At 38.7% G+C, this 23,383-nt stretch overlaps 1 protein-coding gene across 2 annotated transcripts in view; it reads right to left on the reverse strand.

Moving 5' to 3' along the window:
- NPSR1 (neuropeptide S receptor 1) overlaps positions 1-13,243 on the reverse strand; it is a 174,217-nt gene extending 160,974 nt beyond the window's left edge. For both annotated transcript variants that reach the window (XM_032286820.1, XM_032286819.1), the window contains exon 1: positions 12,862-13,243. In XM_032286820.1, coding sequence (XP_032142711.1) covers positions 12,862-13,008 — 147 coding nt within the window. In that variant the 5' untranslated portion in view covers positions 13,009-13,243. The remainder of the gene's footprint in view (positions 1-12,861) is intronic.
- Positions 13,244-23,383: the final 10,140 nt, after the last annotated feature.

Below are 23,383 nucleotides of genomic sequence, written 5' to 3' on the forward strand. Positions count from 1 at the left end.
TTCTGCAGAGTAAATAGACTCGTCCTATTTACTCTCATGGAAACACAATGCAGAAAATTTATTTGAGAAGTTGTATGGTGTATCTTACATGGTTATTTTGTTGTTTAGAATAATAAATGTAATATGTGCTCACTCTAGAAAATAAAGTTTTACACAAATACAACATAAAAATAACCTGCAAAATAACTTTCAGAGAGAATTTCTTACTTTTCCATCTTGTTATTTGTTTCTTCTATATTTTATGAGTATATACAAAACTCCAAATATATTGTATTTATTATGCTTTTTAAAAACTTTAACATTACACAAAGAGAAATGGCTGTTGTAGTTGCATAATATTCCTTAATATTCCATTCTATGGTTATGTGATAATTTTATTATTCCATTGTCAGAAACTTACATTTTAATAAAGCAACTTAATGCAGTCTTTGTTTCTGTCTTTGAATGTTTCTTTAGTAAACTTACAGTATAATCCTACAAGTAGAATTACTAAGCAAAGTCTGAATATATTGTTTAAGTTTGCTGTATATTACCAAAGTGCTCTCCAGAAAAATTGGGTTATATTGTTCTGGTTTACTCTCCTATGTTTCACAGAACTGTTATATACTTTATATATTATTTTCCTTTAATCTTTATTTGATATGTTTCATATTATGATGCATTGAGTTTGTGTTGTTCAGACCACTAATAATATTTTTTATATATTTTTAACTCTGTATTTAATCTAAAATTGTTTTTATTTTCCATGCCCATTTTTCCATTAGAAATATCATTTATTTTCCCTCAGGGGCTGTTTATATATTAAGGACTTTAATCATGTAATATTTTTTATGTAATTATTGTATATATTATTAGCTATTATATATTTATTTTTATTGCAAATAATTTTGTTTCCCTTTAAATTTTTGTTTTTCGGCTTCAATAACACTTGCTTATCCTAAAATTAGTGTCATCATTATGTAATTCTTCTAGTTATTTTGTAAAAATGTAGTTCCGCAATCCATCTGATTATCTTATAATTTTATATAAGAACCATAACCCACTCACCCTCTACTTTCCTTGCCAAAATATTAGTTCCTTTTTTTACTAATTTTGGTAATTTCTTTGTAACATTAACCTTACATATGGACCAGTACTTTATTTTCAGAGCAAACTATTATTACTGATTCATCTGTCAATTATTTTGCCAGCTCTGTAATGCTTTGCTTACTGTGGATATACATTTATCAATAACTAATAGGGAGACGTATTTCTTCCCCATAGTTGTTTGTGTTCAAATTTCTGAGCTTTTTTCACCTATTTTTTACATAAAACTTTCAAATTATTTAATCAATTTAAAACAATCACATTGAAGTTTTGATTACAATTGTTTCAAGCGTTATATGCTAATTTGGGGACAACTGACATCTTCACAAAATTTAATCTTCCTATCTTGAAGCACCACATGTATTTCCCTGTATTCTACGTATTTTAGTAATGCTTAGCCTAGAGAATTAATGCTGTCTTAAATTCAAATAGTGCTTTCCAGTTTATAAAGCACTCTCATTTTTTCATGAGCCTCTCAAAAGCTGAGCAGAAGCTCCGACTTGGATATTTAGAGACTATAGTTTTTGTCCTGACTCTACCATCTACCAGCTCTGTAACCTTGGGAGGTAATTTTACCTCTCTGGGCCTCATCTGCTCAAAGGGGTAGTTCTGTTCAGTTATCTGCTAGGTTTTTTTTTTTTTTTTTTTCGGGAAAGCACATAAAGTACCACAATATTGCCTTTCATTTTTTATTAAATTATGACTTGTGAATAATGCTCCTTGTGTGAACACTTTGGTTCAATATCTGTATGTGCGTGGAATTCCGAGTGCTGTTGGGCTATCTTGGGTTTGATTCAGAGGCCTGGGTGAATCATGGCTCTATACCGAAGTGTGTGCCATGGTCATTATTAGAGGTACTATCATAATGCTCTGGTCAAATATATTTGGAAAATGTATTTTAAGGAATCAAACAAGTTTCTTTACTGTAAGACTTCTCAGAGAGTTAAATAGGTGAATGCATCCTCTAAGTATATAATGGCGTATAATATATGGTGCTTCCCAAGTTCTTTGTTTCACATTCTGCTGACAACTGCTGAAGAAGTCTCATAATTAGAGTTCTGTGGAACAGCCTTTGAGAATTTCTAATATGGTGGAAGGAGCATGCGCCTTAGAACCATATCTGGGTTCAAATTTTTGGATTATTAACTATTTTGTGGTCTTACCTTCTCAGAGTCTCACTTTTCTTCTCTCTAAATCAAAAAGAATAATGCCTGTCTCAGAGATTTAGGAGTGGCATTAGGCATCACTGAGCACCAATATTCCCTGCCTTTCCCAGAGGGAGGATTATGCTTCTTTGTTCCGCTGATATCAGACTTGACCAGGAATAGTGAGCGGAAGTCATATGTGGCATTTCTGGGCAGAAGCTTATGAGACCCAGGGCAAGGTTCATTATTCTGTATCTCTCTAGCTCTTTCTCTCCTGACTCTAGTATTAGGGAACGCTGTGTTGACATGGAGCTTCCATCAGCCTGGTTCCCTGAGAGATTACAATACACAGAGGCCCCCTGTTAACCTGTGATGGACATGGGACATGAGTAGGAAACATGGAAACATTATGATTTAACCCACTGAGAATGTCGAGTTATTTGTTTCCTTAGCATAAGCTAGCTTAACCTGATTAAGGAACGAATATACCAAATCAACAGAAAAGACAGAGTGGCCTGGCAGAGTTGCATTCATTACATTATTCTAAGTTTTATTTTAGGCTAATAGTTTCTGTGTTCCTGAATACTCTTTGCATTTTTATCTTAACCAAGACCAAAAATCCTCAAAAGGGACTAAATGCATTGGAAAGGGAATAAATTTATGCTTAGTCAAAAGAATATCTTCTATTTGCATGGATTGTTTTGTGTTGCCAAAGGTTAGAGTCTACAATAATAGGTGAAAGAAGAGAAACCTGCATTTGAACACTTATAATATTCCCTTTCATTTTTTATTAAATTATAACTTGTGAATAATGCTCCTTGTGTCAACACAATATTTATATGTGAGTGGAATTCTGAGTGCTGCGGGATATCTTGGGTCTGATTCAGAGGCCTGGGTGAATCGTGGCTCTAGCCCAGCAGAAGAGTTGTGGGTTCTTTAGGCAACTCCAAGAATCCTCTAGACTCTGCCCTAGTCCCTGCCCCTGACTCTACCAGGGGATGGAGAGTAGGAGTTTATTTTATATTAAGCAAAGGCTTCTTTTAAAATGCAAACAGCCATGGCAGGTTGGAGGGCGTATTAGAAGAGACATCTGAGGGACAGAACTCAGAACTCCTTTACTTAGAATGGGTTTTTTTATTTTTGCTAATATTTGGAATCGGTTTATTGAAGAAAGGGGTTTTAATGAGATAAAAGAGGGATTGTGGAAAAGGGTGAGAAAGAGATGCTTTTTAAAAACTGAGCATGCAAAGTCCAAGCTGAATGCCCTGGTAAGGATGAGGGCAAGCAGATAAGGCTGGGAAAGGAGAGACTTGTGAGAGGGCAGGGAATCTTCATCAGGGTTCTTGTGAGTCTTGTCAAAATTATGATTGCATCTTATTCCTTTACAACCACCTACTCCTCTCTTTAGAAGGAGTCAAGAGTCCCAGGAAGTTTCTTTTTTATTTATCTTTAGCAAAGGGTGACTAGTCTGGGTGGGTGGAGAGTCTTTGAGGGTAGAGAGTCTGGAAAAGTGGAGAATTTGAGTAAATGGAGCGATTAGGAAGGTGGAGAGGCCAGGAGGGTGAAGAAGCTGGATGAATGGAGAGTCCAGAAGGCTGGCCTTCGAGGGTGAAGAGCATCAGTCCTCCCCTACCTCCCACCTTCTCTGGGCTTGGACAGGATTGTCACAGATTAGTAAGCAGAACTCCTCCATGACTACCTCCCTTCTCCTGTCTCTCAAAACTGTTCCTCCCACATGAGAACTGGATCCATTCCTACTTCACCATGCAAGCAGAATGGTGGTCATTGTTCTGAACCCAAAGCAGAAATACCTGGGGCTAGAGCAGCCCTGTGACATGCTTAGGGTCCCACAGCATAACGCCGGCTGCCAAGTCCAGAGCCATGGCTCCAGCTCACATTTTCCTTGGATGTTTTAAGGTGTCAGAAAAGGATATGATTCCTTATGCTTTTTGGAGGAGAATAAAAAAAAATCTTCTTCTTTAGCCATCATGAATAAATGGGCAAATGTTTTAGGTAGTTTTCTGAGCTGATGTTTTAGAATGCTTTTAGTACTTTTTCATAAAATTATATAAGTGAATGGAATTGTTATTATCTGGAATGTAGAGAATCATTTGACAAATGTTAAGGCCCTTTTCTTTGAGAAGGGGGAGAAACTTTTACTTTCTTTGTTACTCAAAACCGTACAATCTAGTCTAAACAGTGTTTATGAGAATCAATTCAACCTCTTTGTAATCTAGATAATAACAGTACAAAAACCATGGGTAGAGCCAGCCTTTGTACCCTCCAAATGTGTAATATCTGCAATGTCTGTTTGACTCTCTGTGGGCAACTTTTTAGGACCTTGGCTTCAATACTATCAACGTCATATTACACTTAGTATTTATATCAATTAGGAAAGTATTCAGCTTAGCAATAGCTTAAACAAAGATTTAATTTTTTTTTTCATATAAGAAATCTGAAAATATGTTGCTGCTGAACTCAATTAACTAAGATTTCCTTGGCTTTTTTCTGTGGTCACAAAATGGCTGCTGTACCTCCATGCATTGTGTCTGAATTCAAGTCGGGGGGAAATCAAAATGCCAGCTATCTTTTTCCACTTTCATCAGAAAAGGAAAAACCTCTGTTAGAAATCTCAGAGACTTCCAATTAAGCGTCCCAAACTGTGCTGCCTTTAACTACAAGGGAGACTAGGACAGTGAATACTTATTTGGAAAAGTGAGATGGCAATTGAAACCAAGTATTATTTCCACCAAACGGCATCCTCGGTTACAGAAGCCTATTCCTTTTCCCTTTCCCTTCTCCAGACTCATATAGTGCCTCCACTCACCATCCTACTGGTGCTTCCCAAAATCCGATAGCATCATCATTATTCTCATCAGTGCTAAATAATATATAACATGGCTTACTATGATGTCAGGAATTCCCTAAATTATGGCACCTATAAATTCAAGCCAAATGGGTAGTGAATAAGGATTAAGACTCCATCTATCTAAATTCATTCATATGAACTTATTGACATGTTAGCAGTAAACTTGTTTTACAGATTATTTCTTGAGATACTCTTTCATTCAACAACACATTTATTGACCTTTTATCTGCTCTGTGTCAGTCACCATACTAGGGAGAGTGGACTTAATGGTGTCCCTAAATAACTGACATCTAATCTCTGTGTGTGCACATGTGTGTCGGTCACTGTATTTGTATGTGTCCATGTGTAGGTGCTCATGGCTGTGTATGTGTGGGGGGATGTGTAGGTGAACAAGCATGTTAAGAGAGGAACTGTGTTACACAGAGATTCGAAGTGCTTTAGGAGCACAAGGGTATGATGATGCTGGACTACTAAATGATTCTGCAGGCTTCCCAGAAGAGGAGGCAAGTGAGCTTAGAGGGCGATCAGAAGAAAAAGATGTGAGAAAGGCATTTCTAGCAAAGGTAAACAGGACCTTGTATCCTCGGACTATGGTAAGACATTCAAATCAACATAGTCCAGGATGTGAAGAGAGAAGAGAAGATGATTGGGGTCAGTATGTGAAAGGCAAATAGGCCATGCCCAAGGATTTGAGTTTTATCTGCCACAAGGCATGGATCAAACCTTTAAAGCCATGCATTATGTTCCCCAACCTGGGGGCGTTTCTCTTGCCCATCAAAGTAACTAATTCTTGCCAATAGAACTCAGTCAAAGTCATGTGTCCTTTCAAGCCACAGCCAACAAGAGAAAGTTTGTCATCTCCCCTGAAAGCCACTTGTTCTAGAAGATACAGCTACAAGTTGACCTGTTTCCTACTGTGATGTGAGGGAACAATAAACCTCTGGTGTGTTACACCACTGAGATTCGGAGTTTGGTTTTTACTGTTGCAGAGCTTAACCTATCCTGACCAAAATCAGCTCAGAATCCCCTTTCTTTTCTTTCTTATTTTTATTTTATCTTAACTTTTAGGAAGTTTACACCTTTAACTTCTCTCAGACTTTAGTTTCATATCTGGTTAAAGAAAAAGAATGCTATTTTAAATCTCCCTAGAGCTGATGGGAGGTTCAAATGTGATAATGTGAAATCATACTGCACACTGTAAAGTGCTGACAAGAGTAATAGATCTATCATTTCTAGGCAACCATCAATATTGCCTAAGTGGGCAAACAAGAACCTTGATTATTCCTTACGACTTCCTCATGACCTTGGGTGATTTTGCCATCTGTGGCCTGGAAAATCTTTTTACCAAAGAAGCCACTTCTTTCTTTCTCCAGATAGGGCATAATTTGCTCTTTCTGCAAATAGCCTTTCATGTTGTGGGCCATTAAGTTTGCCTAGATAATAGCTAGACATAATATCAGGATGATAAAGTAAGAAATAGAATTTTTTCCTCTATATCTCTATCTTATTCTACATTTTCATGGTCTTTAAAAAAAAAAAAAAAAGAAGAAACAGCTCAATTTACCACCATTGTTTGAGGACCACCTGCGTATTAAAGCTGCCTTGAAGTGCCTCCACCTGCAGTGGTCTCTCAGCATTTTCCAATACTTCATTACAGATAATGCTGCCTCCTCACCTCTCAGTAGTTGTCTTGAGGAAAGAGTGGAATGACGAATTCCTGGGACTCTAACTGTGAATAATGAACGCTACTGTGGGCCGCTGGCTGTTCTTTAAGGCTGTATAAACATTCTGTCACTTAACTTTTTACAACAACTCTCTAAAGGCCATGAAATTATTAGCTTTGTTTGTTAGACGAGGAAACTGAGACACCCGTGGAAGTAAATTACCCAAAGTCCACTAGATGTAAATTACTCCACTAGATGGTGGTGGCACTGGGATTTGACCCCAGCAGCCTGGCTCTAAAGCCTGCTCTCTGAGCCACGCTACCTCACTGAAATGATGGAGAAAGCTCCAAAGCCTGAGTTTACTTGGGGCACTGAGAAGTCCAGAGAGAAGCTGAGTTTACTTAAGAGAAACCGGGTTAGATTTCGTATCTACTCGAGTGTATGGCTTGAAACATTCTTACTCACTTCATAAGCAGGAGATTATTTCAAGGATGGCAGAGTGACGTTGTGAAACATGAATGGATGTGCTTCTTCCCACTTCTTTGACACACTGTCCACCAGCCCAGGCAGCCCCACTGCTCTGAGTGCACTCTTTATTCCATCAATGCAGAGAAGCAAGTCAGCACCACGTTTTTGAAATACCTCATCAAGGCTATCTTAAACAGCTGGAGGAGAAATGGCTTTTTCTGTTGCAAGAGGGTGTGACTTTTGAGCATTCAGAACAGAAAGCCTGGAATAAAAAATTGAGGGACACTGTGTCATCAGTTTCCCCATGACAGAGGAGAGGCTGAGGGAGATGGAAGGGCTAGATGGTGCAGTAGTGGTGTTGGATACCAGGGGAGATGTGAGACAACTGAGACAATGACAAATGGGTATTGGATTGCCCCCTCCAAGGGCTAGCAGGAGAAAGAGGAGGAAGAGCGAACAACTGGTACATCTGGGGAGCACAGGACTGGAAGGGTGCTGAGGTCCACTTACTGTGTAGAGACCAGGGAAGGACAGTCTCCCAGATTTTGCCATGTATCATGAGGTGGGAGTTGTACAGTGTAGATGGCTACATGGCATGAGAGAGGGCCAGAGACACTCCATTGTGTTTTCTGCAGCCCAGAGTTGGGAGCAGTCAAACTTTCTATTCCTAGTAAGGAGGCAGAAATTTATTCAGGACTGAGAGAGGGGATTCAAGCACACTGTACCAGGAGAGAACGTGGCCAAGGGCTACTACCCCAGAAAGCAGTGTGGGCCTGACACAAGTCGGCCGGGAACCCAGATGAAAGTCCAGAATGAGGAAGACCACATCTGAGGGACAGAGGAGTCTTTCAGCTGATGCCAACTTCCTCAGATCCCTCACTAGATCAAAGTCCCTTCACCTCTTATCCCCCCACATCCCCTCCCCCAAAGAGAGAGGGGGGGAGAGGGGAGGGAGGAGGGGGAGGGGGGAGAGAGAGAGAGAAACACAATACAGAAGCACTGCCCTTGGAGATAGAGGCCTTCCCAAAGCCAGAAATTGTGAAAACTCTTCCTGAGCTGAAAAGCTCTGCAATGACTGGATTTATTCTGAATTCACTAAGATACTAAGATTATGCTTCCTGCCATCAGATGTATTAGTAATGCAAAGAGAAATTTAGCTGAGGAAGATTTCCTTTTCAAATACTAGAGTCTACAGTTTGGAAATTACATGCCATCCTCAGCCTTTCTCATTTGCAGGGGGTGAAATTGGACACACTGCACAGTAGAGTTTACCCAGAGTCAGGGATTGGAAAGCGAAGCGCTAGGTCTGGGTAGCAGAACAGGCAGGAAGGAATAATATCTTTAATAATGATTTAACTGAGCAAAACTAGTAGTTAATTCCCTTAGGTGCAGCCACAGTATTCAACTGTAGAAACTCAAATTAAACAAACTGAGCGAGACTAATTAGAAAAAATTTAAAAATGCATGATTTAAATGTAAGACCCCTTGTTACAAATTGCAGGAGATGCATTAGGAGGTTGTGACATGAGGGATTCTGGATTCCAGGAAGGGCATCACCGACACTATCCTGGGGCCAGGGCAGGGAGAACAGCAAGCCCTGGAAAGGTGTGAGGCGTTGCGATGACAGTCATAGGTGAAAAAGCCAGTACTTAGTAGGTAGAATAAGGTCTTAGAAATGAGTTGCCAACCGAAATGTAGTGAAAACAAGCAGTTTACCTAAGTCTTCATTTGAGCTCTGCAAAAGCAGTGTGAGATAATTGGGACATGCACTGAGTTGAAATTTGCTTTTGTTATATTAATGGAGGAAGAGTGTGTTAAGAAAATTAACAGTAAGACAGCATGGCAGGGAGAGTGTACAAACAAAGGGAACAAACTGTGTCCAATCACCCTGAAGCACTTAGAAGAAACCATTAACATATAAACAATAGACTAATCACATATCACTGGTAACTACCCACGGAAGGAGGCACTACAAAAGATTGTTATTATGTGATATTTAACAGTCTTGGTTCCCTTTCTCCCCTCACCTGTGAGTAATAAAACCAAGTTTTATTCACATTATTTTGTAATTAAGGTAATTCACTAATTCAGACAGGTCTCCCTTCCAGTTACTTCTAATTAGGTTTCTCATTATTAAGAATCAGAGATTCAGGAAACTGCTGGTGAATTCACCGGCAAAATTAAGGGCTTTCTGTGTGAAGAATTATGTATTTGCCTTGCATTTGGACAGCCTTATATTCAGATACCTCATTCATTTTCTGACAAATGGGTATTGGATTTGTCCAATACCCATTTTTCAGTTCCCAGAATCTACCGGAAGTTTTCAAGCTAGTTCCCATTCCCGTGAAAACTTCTGGTAGATTCTTGAAGCCCATATAATCCCTTAATTCCAAGGTCTAGGTCTTGAGAAGGTGAGCTGGATGTGATCTTGAAAGTACAAGAAATTGGAAACTGTGAAGGGAGCCAAGGGCTGAGCTGAGAATCTTGGACCCAAGACCACATAGGGCTAGTTACGCAAGGCCCATGTAGAGGATGGGATGGGTGAACCCACTCCAGACCTCCCTGCTCATTTCCAAGAGCCTAACATGCTTAGGAAGGCAGAGTAGGTTAGAGTGGTGGGAGCGGAAGCTAAAATTCTTCTGGGAGGTGGGAGGAAGGAACAGGCTCTAAGCCTGTGAAGGAAGTGCCAGTAAGATCTAGACAGGGATGCTTTGTCTCCTTCCGAAAGGGCTTTGGGGTTCAGAGGATAAGAACTAGAATGTGAGATGGGAAACTAAGTCAGAAGCCCAGGTATGTGGACTGAGCAAGACAGCTGAGACAAGGCAAGGCTTCTGTGTGCTACAGATGGATTCCCCAAGGCTAGACCACCTGCTGGTACCAGCTCATGGTGCCTCAGCTAATTCCATACCCCAGCCACTGGAATCTAGAACTGACCTGGTCTCATTGTCTTTGAAATGGATTAGGGACAAATTGAACAGGCTTGCAGACAGGGACCTGGGTGAGAATAGAGACCGGGCAGGGTAGGGGCTGAGGGGTGGAATCGGGGTTAATAAGAGCCCCCACCCATCTCTGTCACAGTGAATACAAGCTTTATCATGCTTATTTGACAAAATGTTGGTAGTTGACAGAAAAAAAAAACACACCACACTTTAAGTCAATGTTTGTTGAGTATGACTAGCGTAGTGGTAGGTCCTGGGAGAGAATATGAAACAAATATAAGGCATTCCTTTTACTCAAGGAGCTTGAGGACTCTAACACGTTCACCCAACACATATGGAAACAGTAGTTTAAGACAGAGTTGCATTCAGTCGCAAGAAGGGAGGTACAGTCTGTGACACTAATGAAGCTCAGGGAGGGGTGAGTCAAGGAGGGCTTCATGGAAGAAGCAACCCAAGCTGAGCTTTAAAGAGTGGATAAAATTGAGATAAATAGATGAAGATGGAAGGCAGGTCCAGGGGGAAAGATACACCATGGATTGTGAGAATTAGATGCTTCACAGAAAGTCACTTGCTAAGTCAGTCTTGCTAAGACTCTTGGCACCAAGAATGCCCAAAACAAATGAGATGTATGGTTGTTGCTATTACTGTTATTTTTGTGACTTTTACTGTTGTTGCTATTTTTGTTTTTATGCTTTTTTTTAGTGCTTTTAATAAAGGCAATGAGGATTAAAGGGATACATTTGGGAGATAGCAAAAGGGGCATGGTTTTGAACTTCTTCTCCAGAAGTATGTCAGATAAAACGAATTGCAGTGAACAAGGGCTTGCATCAGAACTATTTCTGTACGAACAATGCTACCAAATTGCTTGTGCTCAAAGGGGATCATAGAAAAAAGTTACTAAGAAATGTAAGCTAAGTTCTCACAAATACCACCACTCATCACTGTGTAACTAATAATCACAGTGTTTGTCAATACATGTCTCTCAAATAATGAATCTGAGCATTCTAAGCTCCTGGCCAGACACAATTCCTCTCTTTCTCTTTGTCCAGTGGTCCAGCTGTTTTGCTGCAAATGTATCAATAGGAATCAGATAAAGACGCTGTGATTCTCTTTAGTGTCTGGTGATAAGGTTGCTAGGATAGAGAGGACAAACACTTATAGAGAGCAAGGCAGGATTTGTTTGTTCGCATGTTCCAAACATCCCTGTAGGTGTTGTATTCAAAAAATGGCAAATGGGACTTCAGCTGAGATTGATTCTTGCCTGAGTCTCAGAATAACCACCTTATTGCTGATTATTATCCCCTTTGCAATGGAGGGCCTCTCTGCATTCTGCTTGCTGTTGTGTTCTAAGAATATCAAAGAAGCCACACAGGCAGCAATACTGAGTGGAGTCCTGTGCTTCCTGGGTGCACAAAGCCTGACAAGACAGACTTTCTGGGTCTGCAGGCTGATTTTATAGAGGGGATTATTCGGTCATCATTAAGTGGCAACAAACTCTAATTTCACTTTCCATGCTACATCGTGGAGCTGTGCAGCTGGGCTATGTGTATGTATTAGGAGGTGATTCCGAGGGACAGGGTTTCACTGCAGCCATTGGAGGAGTGATTTGCTCAGGCTCTGCTTTGCTACAGGGTCTTTAAAGCCCTTGAAGTGTAAGTTTGACTCCTGGGACAGCTCTCTGCTGAAAGTTTTATTCTGAATATTCACAAATATTCACACACTTCTGGTAGGGAGTTGGATGTTACAGTAATGCTTCCTCGTTGTGTAAAAACCAAGTCATTTCAAGAACATACAGAGGATTAACAACCACAACAGCAAAACCCAAGAAAGCAACAACTAGAATCTTCTCAAAGTATTTTTTTCTTTAGTGAAAGGGACCAGTTTGAGACCTGTGAATTATTGAAATGACTAAACATATCATTAGGCAGGGAGTGAAATAACCTGAAAGCCCAGCATTCTGATGCAAGAAGCAGGAAACTGTTGTTTTCCCAGATGCGTGGTTCATTTCTGTCCACAAGATCTTATTGCAGAATAGGAAACAATACAGTATTAGCTTAATGAGGATCCTTCCTCAGCGTGGCCCTTGGATACTTTGAAGGTGAAACTCACCAAACTCTGTCTTCTAGGAGGTAACTTGTTGCAAATAGTGGCATCATCAGCTACCCTCAAAGAAATCTGCTTCTCACTGATGTTTAATGAAAAGGATCATCAAAGAAAGTGTCGTCCTTCCTGCCTTACTCAATGCTGTTTCTCATCACATCAGTCACTGCCCTGGTGACTGTGAGCTTTCCACACCTTTGGTGTTCCTAGCAAAAAACTCACAGCTCTAACCCCTACTAGAAACAGACATTTCAAGTACTGCTACAGGATTAATTAAAAGTGCTTTCACCTGAGGAAAGGGGAAAGTATCATCCACTCATAAATTTTACTCATGATTCACACATTTCCAGCAACATCAGAAAGAAAAACACCACCTGTATTCATAAGACGCTATAATCTAGGTCTCTGCACACTAAAGCTTGTTGCTTTAGCACTTCACACTTTTCAAAATCCTTTTTAGTAAAGAATATAAACAATACTCATTCACAATACTGGCTAGGATACTTTAATTGACACTCTTAAGTGTCATTATTATTCCACCAGTCTCATTATTATAAGTCAGTGTTCAGAGTCAAAGGCAGGAAACTTACCTTAAAGGAATGGTAGAAGGAGCCCCATTCCTTTCCTTCCACCACTTCAGTAAAAGTCCCTGTTTCAGTGCAAGCCACTGGGGAAGAATCCAGCATCTGCCTGGTCCCATTGGAATCGAGGCTGCTCTCTGTGAAGTTGGCTGGCATGGCTCAGGCAGAGTTGAACCTTTCTGTCCCTGATCCTGCAGCCGAGTGAGGGTGTCCAGCTCGCCTCCTGAGAGCTGGGCAGCAGCTGCAGCTCTGCTGAGCAGAGGCACAGAGCCCTCCCTGAACCCACCTCACTGAAGAGCTCTGCCTGATGACGGGGAGGATCTACGTGCTGCTCGCTCCTTAGCAATTACCACTGGGTAACCAGCACAGCACAACCCTCATCATCCCACAGTCCCACCCACGAACGGGGCCCCACCCCAAGAGCAAAGTGGAGCCCCCCACAGCCATCGATGTGGCTCCCTGGATGGGACCCCTGCTCTGTTGTGCTTTTCCTGACTTCCACAGCAGACCCCCACTTCCGCTGTAGCTTCAACAATACAGAAATTTGGACTAATCGGTAGGTGCAAGAACTCCGGTCATGTTTCCACTTCTGAAATCAAATCATAATTATGCATTTATTTCAGCTGAGGTTGCTTTCTGACTTAAAGATCACCTTGTGATCTACTCTGTCATGTACTTTTATTTCCGTAAATATAGGCAAATACTACATTTGTATTTCACAACCATAATTCTTTCTAGGTGTTCACAGGGCAATTCTCAGAAAAGCATGAGGTCTGTGTTAGTCAAAAAGCCACAAACACCTCGTGATATGACTGGGAGGAGCCTGGTGAAGACTCTTATTGCCTTCAGTATATTCACCTGTTTCTACCTAGGACCAATACTCAGGGCGAGGGTAGAAAGGAGGTAGTATAGCATCGTGGGCACCACAGACAAGGCTGGGCGAGGATATTAAGAGCTGCTCCTGTTTCACACACACACACACACACACACACACACACCCTACAAAGCACATTTACACGTTCTTTCATTCAATTTCCAAACAACCCCATGAGATAGGCAAGGAATGTATCTTTATGTTCTCCCTTATGCTAGCAGAGAGTGGCTCCAACAGGTGAAATGACTTGCCCAAGATCCCACAGCTGCTGGTGTAAATGAGCTGATAACCCATCTCCAGAATTTCCTAGACAGTGGTGCTTTTACTGTAACAGATTAGTTTGCATCAAATCTCAAATGCCTATGGGGCATGAAGGTAACATGAATGAGGGTAGCAGGCCAGGTCTAGAACAATAGGAACTAAGCTGCTTATAAGACAACCAAGCATAATACCTGATTCCTTAAGCTGAAAGCACTCTGTGAGCCAAACAGATCCAGTCACTGGTTTGTGACAACTGGTATAAGAGGTAGCAGGTTTAGAGGCCACCATTAAAGAACCTGGTCCTATGAGATCTCCCGGGAAAGCTTTATTATGAACCATCCAGCCCCAAGGAGGGCACAGTGCTCTAGCGATGAGAAGGCATTAAGTTTATAATGAAGGGCAGCAAACAGAAGGGAGTTGTGCAGAAAACTGGATAAGCTGTGGGTTCTTAAAGGGTTAAAACAGGACAACAACTCACTAGCAAAACAAGTGCAGCATATTCCAGCTAACAAATAAGCATGAAAATATGTTCAACCATATTAACAATTAAGGAAAATAACTCAAAACAGTAAGAATTTTTACCTATCAGCATAGTAAAAGCTAGTGTATGGATTCCCAAGTGGTGAAAAGATTGAAGGGAAATGGCTGTGCATCTTCTGTGAGAGTTAGTTGACATGGTAATTTTGAAGAGCAATTCAGCAGTATTTAGTAAAGCTGGAATTACATATCCTCTAATGCACTGTTCCATTTCTAGATCCTAATAATTTTTCATCTCTGTCTGGGTTACTTACATGTGCTCAATTCACAGAAATTCTTTGCACTGCAAACTTAAAACACATGCACTTTTCTGTAGGTATGTTTTACTTCAAGAAAATGTTTATAAGACAAAATCTGTGAGGAACTTTTGAAAGAAGGTAGAAGCTGGTTAGGTCACAGTATGTAGGCGCAGAGTGAGGGAAAGTGGCAGCGTCCATGGACAGAGAATAGGTGGGGAGGGAGAGCTTTCTGGTTGTGTCCTTTTCTTTCCATTCATGATTCAGGTAGATCATTGTTTAACCTGTGGCTACCCAAGAGAAACATTCATGTATCTGTACAAGCAGACATGGAAAGAGATGCCTTTCCAACTCATTAAAGAAACATATCAGGAGCAACCTGAATATTCATAATGTCAAAATCAATGAATCATCCCAAACTGGAAACCACCCAAATGTCCATCAACTGGATGAATAAATTTTCATGTAGTCACACAATGCAATGAGAAAATGATCTGCAGCCAAAAATAACATAAATGGAACTTACAAACATTAAGCAAAATAATAAATGTTTGTTTTCATTTTTATAAAGTATAACTATGCTTGTTACAATACAGTGGAATATTATACAGTAGTTAAAAGAAATAGCTGTGTACAAGATGACAAACTAACATGGTATAATGTTTAACTTTATGTTTCAGCTTGACAAGGCCATGGAATGCCCAAATAGTTAAACATTATTCTGGGTGTGTCTGTGAGGGTGGCTCTGGATGAGATTACATTTGAATTGGCAGACTGAGTAAAGCAGATTGCCCTCCTTAAGGTGAATGGATCTTATCCATTCAATCAAAGGCCTGAATAGAATAAATAGGGTAATTCTTCTGTGAAAAAGGGAGAAATCCCCCTGTCTGACTACTTTGAGCTGGGACATTGTTTTCTTTTTTTCTGGTTTTTGGACTTGAACTAAAACATCAGTTCTTTTTGAGTCTTGAGCATGCTGGCTTTCAGACTGGAAATATACCACCAGCTCTCCTGGTTCTCTGGCCTTTATACTCAGACTGGAACTACACATCAGCTCTCCTGGGTCTTCAGCTTGCTGCTTGTAGGTCTTGGAACTTCTTAGTCTCTTTTAATTGTGTAAATGATTATTTCATATTGTATTCCTTATAAGACATTTCTCTCTGTTTCTCTCTCCCCTCCCTACACACACACACACACACACACACACACACACACACACACACAGACGTACACATGCATCTCCTATTGCTTCTGTTTCTCTGTAGAACTAATACACATTCTCACCTGAACTCATTTGTAGAAATTCTATAAAAATGAGGGCAGCATTGATGAAATGCAGGACTTAAAGAAAAACCAGAAGACATTTGCTAGAATGGCTTAAATGATAAAGATGGAATATACTACCTGTTGGTGAGGATGTGGAGGAAAAACTAGCATACCCTACTGTAGTGATTCAACTTGGCACAAGCCCCTTTAAAAAAACTGCTCAGTAATATCGTCTACTGCAGAATGTATGCATGCTCTATGACCTAGCAGTTTCACTGCTCAGAAAATACCCAACACAAATCAGCACACATATTAACCAAAAAATGTAACAATCAATATGGCAGTTCTGTTTGTAATAGCCTCCAACTAGAAGCTACCTAAGTGTCCTTCAATAGTAAAATAAAAAAAATAAATTGTGGTATATTCACACAATGAAAAACATACACTAATGCAAATGAATGATGCTGAGACGCTGTTCATTGATTGGACTGATATGAACCTGAAGGTGTTCCACTTGTGAAAATGCATTGAGCTTTATACACTTATAATTTTTGCATTCTTCCGTGTGTATGTTATACAAGCTTATTTTTTAAAAACTGTGAGAAAATCCTGGAGGTGGATTAGAAGCTGACTGAGTCACGTTTGATAAAGATGGGAGCTTGGATGGGGAAATGGCAACTTAGAGTAGGCAAAGGCAACATGCTATGAACAGTAGATAGGCTGAGAGAGAAGTCTTTTTAGTTGTGTCTTTTTCTGCATACATTGTCCAGGTGGCTCATTGCTTGGCCTATGGTTACACACAGCAGAAACTCTGGGGCCTGGCCTGGAGATGAGGGGTGGGGGTGCACTGCAGGAGCAGGGGAGCAGATCGCAACACATACAGATGGGCAGCCTGGCACTGGGTATTTCTTCTTGTCCATCTGTATTAGGTTGAAATCAAGGTGTTGGTTGGGATTGGGGACTCATCACAGGGTCAACTGGGGAAGGATCTACTTCTAGGTCCTCAGAATTGTTGGCAGAATTCATTTCCTATGTCTATGGAACTCAGGGCAGCTTGTCTCTTCAAAGCCAGCAAAGCAGGGAGAGATTCTAACAAGATGAGTACAACACTCTTATGTAATTACACGCACGTCATTGTATATGTCCTGTTACCATTGGCGGAAAGCAAGTCACATAGTCTGCTCACACTCAAGAGAAGGGGATTATAGAAAAGCATGAAAACCAGGTGTCAGGTATTATGGGGGGGAAGTCACCTTAAAGTCTATCCTCCACACCACTCCATGGGCTAGATGTTTACAAGTGAAGAGGCAGCTTGTGAAAAAGAAGACCCAGGAAGCCCAAGCATGGCAGTTCACAACCATAATCACAGCGCTTTGGGAGGCCAAAGTGTGGGGATCACTTGAGCCCAGGAGTTCAAGACCAGCCTGGGCAACATACATCCCATTTCTACAAAAAAGTAAAAGGAATTAGCTGGACGTGGTGGTGTGTGCCTGTGATCCCAGCTACTCAGGAAACTGATTACTTGAGTCCAGAAGATTGAGGCTGCAGTGAGGTGTGATGGCACCACTGTACTCCATCTGGAATGACCTGTGATTCTGTCTCAAAACAAACAAACAAACAAATAAATAAGAAGACCAAGGAAGAATGGAGCTAAGTATTTAAGGCATACCAGCAGGAAATACTGAGTATAAAAGCAAATAGCTGGGAAAACTACTAAATAGATGTTTTGAATGACTAGAGAAAAGAATGAATGAGAAAAAAGATGAAAAACTCTCAGAAGATATTAAAAGTGACAATATTATAAAAAAAAGGGGACAAATAGTTAAGGAATATGTGCAATGAATATAGATGTCTGAGCATCTGTATACCAAGTCCCAGTGGGAGAGTTAAAAATCAATGGAAGAGATTGGAAAACAAAATTTATGAAACAGTTTTATTTATAATCCATAAAAATTCCCCAAATTTTGACATGTAAAATTCTTAAGAATAGATTTACAAAAGACAGAAAATATCTCCATAAAACATAGCAGAAGGAAATGAATAAAGACACGAGGAAATTGAGAATACCAGTTCAGGGATTGGAGGACTTGGGATTGCTAGAGATGTCACTCTTTCCCAAATTGATCTATAAACTCAGGAAAATTCCACTAACAATCAAGCCAAGATTTTTAGTATAAATTAAGCTGATATCAAAATTCATACCAAAAGGCAACAAATCTAGACAATCTAAAGCACTTAAAAATGAAGAACATCACTGAAGAGCTTAAACTACATGACTTCAAGATTTCCTATAAAGCTATAGAATTTAAGACAGTGGGGACTGATGAATAGATAAATGGAACAATACATTTTGCGTATGTAAAAATTGATCTCTGCTTATATAGGAATCTGATTCTTGACAGAGGTACCAAAACAAACCAGTGGGGAATAGAAAGTCTTTTCAACAAATAGCACATGCAACTGGATATTCACATGAAAAAGGAAATGATTGTCAGCCTATGATTCTCATCCTGGCCAAAATTAATTTGAAGTGGATCACAGACTCAAAACTATCAGCCATTATAAGAAAGCAGGGGACAATATTTTTACAACTTGGGATTAGGCAAATATTTCTCAGATAAGATGCAGAAAGCAATAATCATAACAAAATTTGATAAACTGGACTTCATTAAAATTAAAATGTTATGATAATCAAATGTTGTTTTGAAAGTACTTTTTTAATAAAAGAAAATATGTTAAAATGTACAGAAAATATTGGGAGAAAACATTTATAAAATACATATCTGACAAAGAACTGATATCAAAGATATATCAATAACAATAAAAAGACAAAAAAATTAAAATAGAAAATTAATGTAGACACCTTACAAAGGATGATGTGAGAATTCACCATAAGCATTTGTAAAAGCACTCAAGGACAATGGTCTGGGAGATGCATGGTGAGACAACACTACACATTCACAAGAAGGACATTAAAGTTCAAGAGACTGACAACACCGAAGGTTGGTGAGGATGTGCAGCATTTGAAATTCTCACATAATGCTAGTGGAAGGAAAAAATGGTACCACTGTGGTGGTTTATGTTTATGTTTGTTGATGAAAAACTGGAAAGATTCCATCGGTAGGACAATGGGTAAATAAACCAGGATATACCCATACAGGGAAGTACTTCTCATCAATAAAAAGGAACAAAGCAAGAATACATGTCACAACATGAATTAATTTCAAAGCCATTAGTCTGAATGGAAAAACTTTAAAAACTGCGTATTATATAATTTTGTTTATCTTGAGCCCTAGAATAAGCAAAATTAATCAATGGTAGAAAATTTAAGCATGGTAATTGCATCTGTGGGGTTGGGTATGGGACTGGATTTGGAGGTCGCTGGAAGAGGCATAGAGAACTTTCAGAGTGGTGGTGATGTTCCGTATCTTGATAGGGGTCTGGGATACAAAAGTGTATGCATCCGTCAAAATGCATTGAATGGCATAATTAAGATTTGTGTATTTTATTGTGCATAATTTTAACTTAAGGAGACAAAATTAAAAATAAACAAATAGTAGTATGCATTTACTTGATATTCACGCTGAAGCACTTGAGGAGATGTTACTGATGTTTCTGACTTACTTGGAATTGCATTAAACACCTAAAATAATTGTTGGATAGAAAGTTGAATAGAGTGATAGGTCTGTGACAATGCAAAAAAAGATTGATAGAATCTAAATGGTGTTTACATGAATTTTCATTGTATAATTTTTTCTATATGATTGACAATTTTCATAATAGAATATTAGAAAAAATAAGGAAAATTTTTTGAAGGAATAATTATTGAAAATTTGTCAGAATTAAAGGAAGCTGTAAGACTTTACATTGCAAGGATACAACAGGTGTGAAAGAAAAGAAGAAAAGGAAAACCTAGACAAGTAACAGTACAGTTTAAGGATATCAAGGACAAGGAAAAAATTCTAAACATTTTCAAAGAGAAAAAACAGAACTTTTACAAACAAATAAGCATCATATGGGTATCTGAGTTCCTAATAACAATACTGGATGCAAGAAGATTATTAAATAATGATTTAAAATCTTATATCCAGGAAAGTTCATGTATGAGTATAAAATGATACTTTTTTCACATTCCTGGCTCCAAGATGAACTAGCTTGTTTGTTTGTTTGTTTTTGACAGAGTTTTGCTCTTATTGCCCAGGCTGGAGCACAATGGTGCGATCTTGGCTCACTACAACCTCCTCCTCCTGGTTTCAAGCAATGCTCCTCACTCAGCCTCCTGAGTAGCTGGGATTACAGGCACCTGCCACCATGCCCAGCTAATTTTGTACTTTGAGACTGGGTTTCTCCATGTTGGTCAGGCTGGTCTGAAACTCCCAACCTCAGGTGATCTGCCCTCCTTGGCCTTCCAAAGTGCTAGGATTACAGGCATGAACCACCATGCCGGGCCATGAACCAGTTTTTTTGTTTGTTTGTTTGTTTTGGAGGCAGGGGAGGGATTTTAGATGACCTTGAGAAAAGAAACAAATGATTTTTTAAAGAAATAAAAATATAGGTATGATTTGATAAATCTATTGACCACTGGTATACACACTGCAACCTCTGCCTCCCAGGTTCAAATGATTCTCCTGCCTCAGCCTCCCAAGTAGCTGATATTACTTGGTGGCCAAGGCACCCACCACCATTTCTGGCTAATTTTTATAATTTTAGTAGAGATGGAGTTTCACCATGTTGGCCAGGCTGGTCTCGAACCCCTGACTTCGTGATCCACCTGCCTTGGCCTCCCAAAGTTCTGGGATTACAGGCGTGAGCCACTGTGCCCAGCCTATAAGTACTTCTGTACCTCACTTATATGTTTGTGAAGTCTAAATTTTGATTTCTCCCTAAATTAGCTGGACACTGTCTTTGGGTAGTTGCTTGACTTCTTGATTCTTAAGTATTATATATTTGAGAACTTCCATTATTCAAACTTGACTTTGTAGACATTGTTTTCTGGCATTTAATGTTGTAAAGAAGAAATGCAGGGTATCATTTTTTATTTACTTACTAAATTAATATATTATTTTTTATAAAGTGACTTATTTCTGCTGAATGAATGTAGAGTTGTTTATTTTTGAAATGCCGTATTTCTTGGTATAACCACTTTTATTTTTTTACAAGTTTTGTCACTTTATGATGGACACTTTAGCTCTGCAGATTTAGTGTAATAAAATGGTTAAGAATGAAGAGTTTGGAGACTTCTCTAAGTTTTGGTTCTGTAATTTACCACCACCTGTAGTTCTTAGACTCAAAGTAGGGTGATCATGTAATTTATTGTCCAAATTCATAGTGTTAGGAATGAAATGAGTACTTTAGGTAGTTTACATCCAGTAAACCAGAATCATCCTAAGCAAACTGGAGATACCTAGTCATCTTAGCTCTAGGGATCCTTTGTAAAATGGAAATTATAGTGCATGCTTCCTAGGGTTGTTGTAATGGTTCAAGGACCTGCTATGTGCTCAGTGCAGTTGTGGTACATCATTGCCTGATATTTATTCTTGCTAATGATAGTATTATTTGTATTTAGAATTCTCTTCAGTTAAAAGAACATTTTAAATCATATCTTTAATATTTTTGTTACATTGATTCTCCTCTGCACCCCAAGAACACTAATTATCCCTACTCTGTTCCTCATTATATGTCATCTGTCTCTATCTTTCTATCATCTATTTTCTGATCACCTTAATCTCTTTCTCCTGTTTCTCTGCATTGTCTGTGATGTCTTTAATTTTAGTCTGATCAACACTAAACTAGATTTGGGTCTTTATACTCTTTTTCATTCTTTTTAATACCAGTTACAATTATGCAACAGTATTATAAATTACTTGAATTATTTCTTTAGTATTACCATCTTCCTTCTAATCTGTCTTCTTATTCTAGCCTTAGTCTTTTATCTCTAGTTAGACCTCAGTTTCTATACTTGTACAATCGAACATAACATCAAACTTAGAGGATTGTTTACAGGATAAAATGATATAAAGCACTTGGAATAATACCTGGAATATAGTCAATGCTCAATATATTTTAGTTACTACTATTTTAGAATTTGTTTTTTAAAAAAATTCCTGCAACTTAATTTTTTTCCCTATTTTTGGAGTAATTTTTTCCAAAGTAATAAGCTTTATTTTTGCATGTTATATCTATTTAAATTTTTACATCAGTTTTGCAGAATTTTAGTCAATTCTACATGTTTTTTTTAAAACGGTTTTTGTGATATAATGTATGTACCATAAAATTTACCCATTTTAAGTACACAACTTACTTAACTTCTGGTAAATTTGCAACCATTACCACAATCCAATTTTAGAATATTTCTCTCACGCAAATAGTAGCTCTCATGCCCATTTGTAGTCATTCCTTATAGCCACTCCAGTCCCAAGCAGCCACTAATCGGCTTTTCATCTCTGTAGATTTATCTTTTCTGGATATTTTGTAGAAATTAAATCATAAAATATGTGGAATTTGTCTTGGATATCTTTTGTGCAGCGTAATTTTCTGAAGTTCAAGCATAGCTTGGCAAATATTTTTTTTAGAAAAAAAAAGTAACTATGTTACTTTTTATCATTGAAAATTATTCCATTATGTGGATATAGCACGTTTTGTTTATCCATTTACCAGTTCAATGACATTTGAGTTGTTTCCACTTTGGGGGTATTATGAACAATAAACATTCATATACAGGTCTTTGTATGGACATCTTTCATTTTTGTCTCTCTCGGAGAGATTACTAGGACTAGAATTGTTGCTTTGCATGGTAACATTGTGTTTCGTTTTTAAGAAATTGCCAAACTGCTTTCCAAAGTGGCCACACCATTTTACATTCCCATCAGCAATGTATAAATGAGGGTTTCAGTTTTTCCAGATCATTGACGTCACTTTTATTGTCTGCTTTTTTGTTATAGCCATTTCAATGATGAGTAAGTGTTATTTCATGTGGTTTTCATTTGCATTTCCTAATAGCCAATAATGTTGAGCATGTTTTCAGGTTCTTATTAGTTATTTGTATATCTTCTTTGATAAAATATCTACTAAAATCTGTCCATTTACAAATTTTTGTCTTTTTATTGAGATTAAGACTTCTTGATTAAATCTGAATTTCATATGGGCTGTGTTCATTTCTCTCTTTACACATCTTATAAAGGAATCAGGTCTATATAGTCTTTCTGTTTCCGTATCTTGGTGTGGTGGGTATTTTCTTCTTGAAAAGAGGAGATTTATATTTGCATTGTCACCTAGAGGGAAGACCGTAGGAAATGAGAAGGAATAGGCAATCAGATCTCTGGGATGTTTCTTTGTGCACATTTTCTCACATTTTAAA

Source organism: Sapajus apella, unplaced genomic scaffold (genome assembly GCF_009761245.1).
Source record: "Sapajus apella isolate SASKATOON/1434 unplaced genomic scaffold, GSC_monkey_1.0 scaffold19, whole genome shotgun sequence".
Lineage (NCBI taxonomy): Eukaryota > Metazoa > Chordata > Mammalia > Primates > Cebidae > Sapajus > Sapajus apella.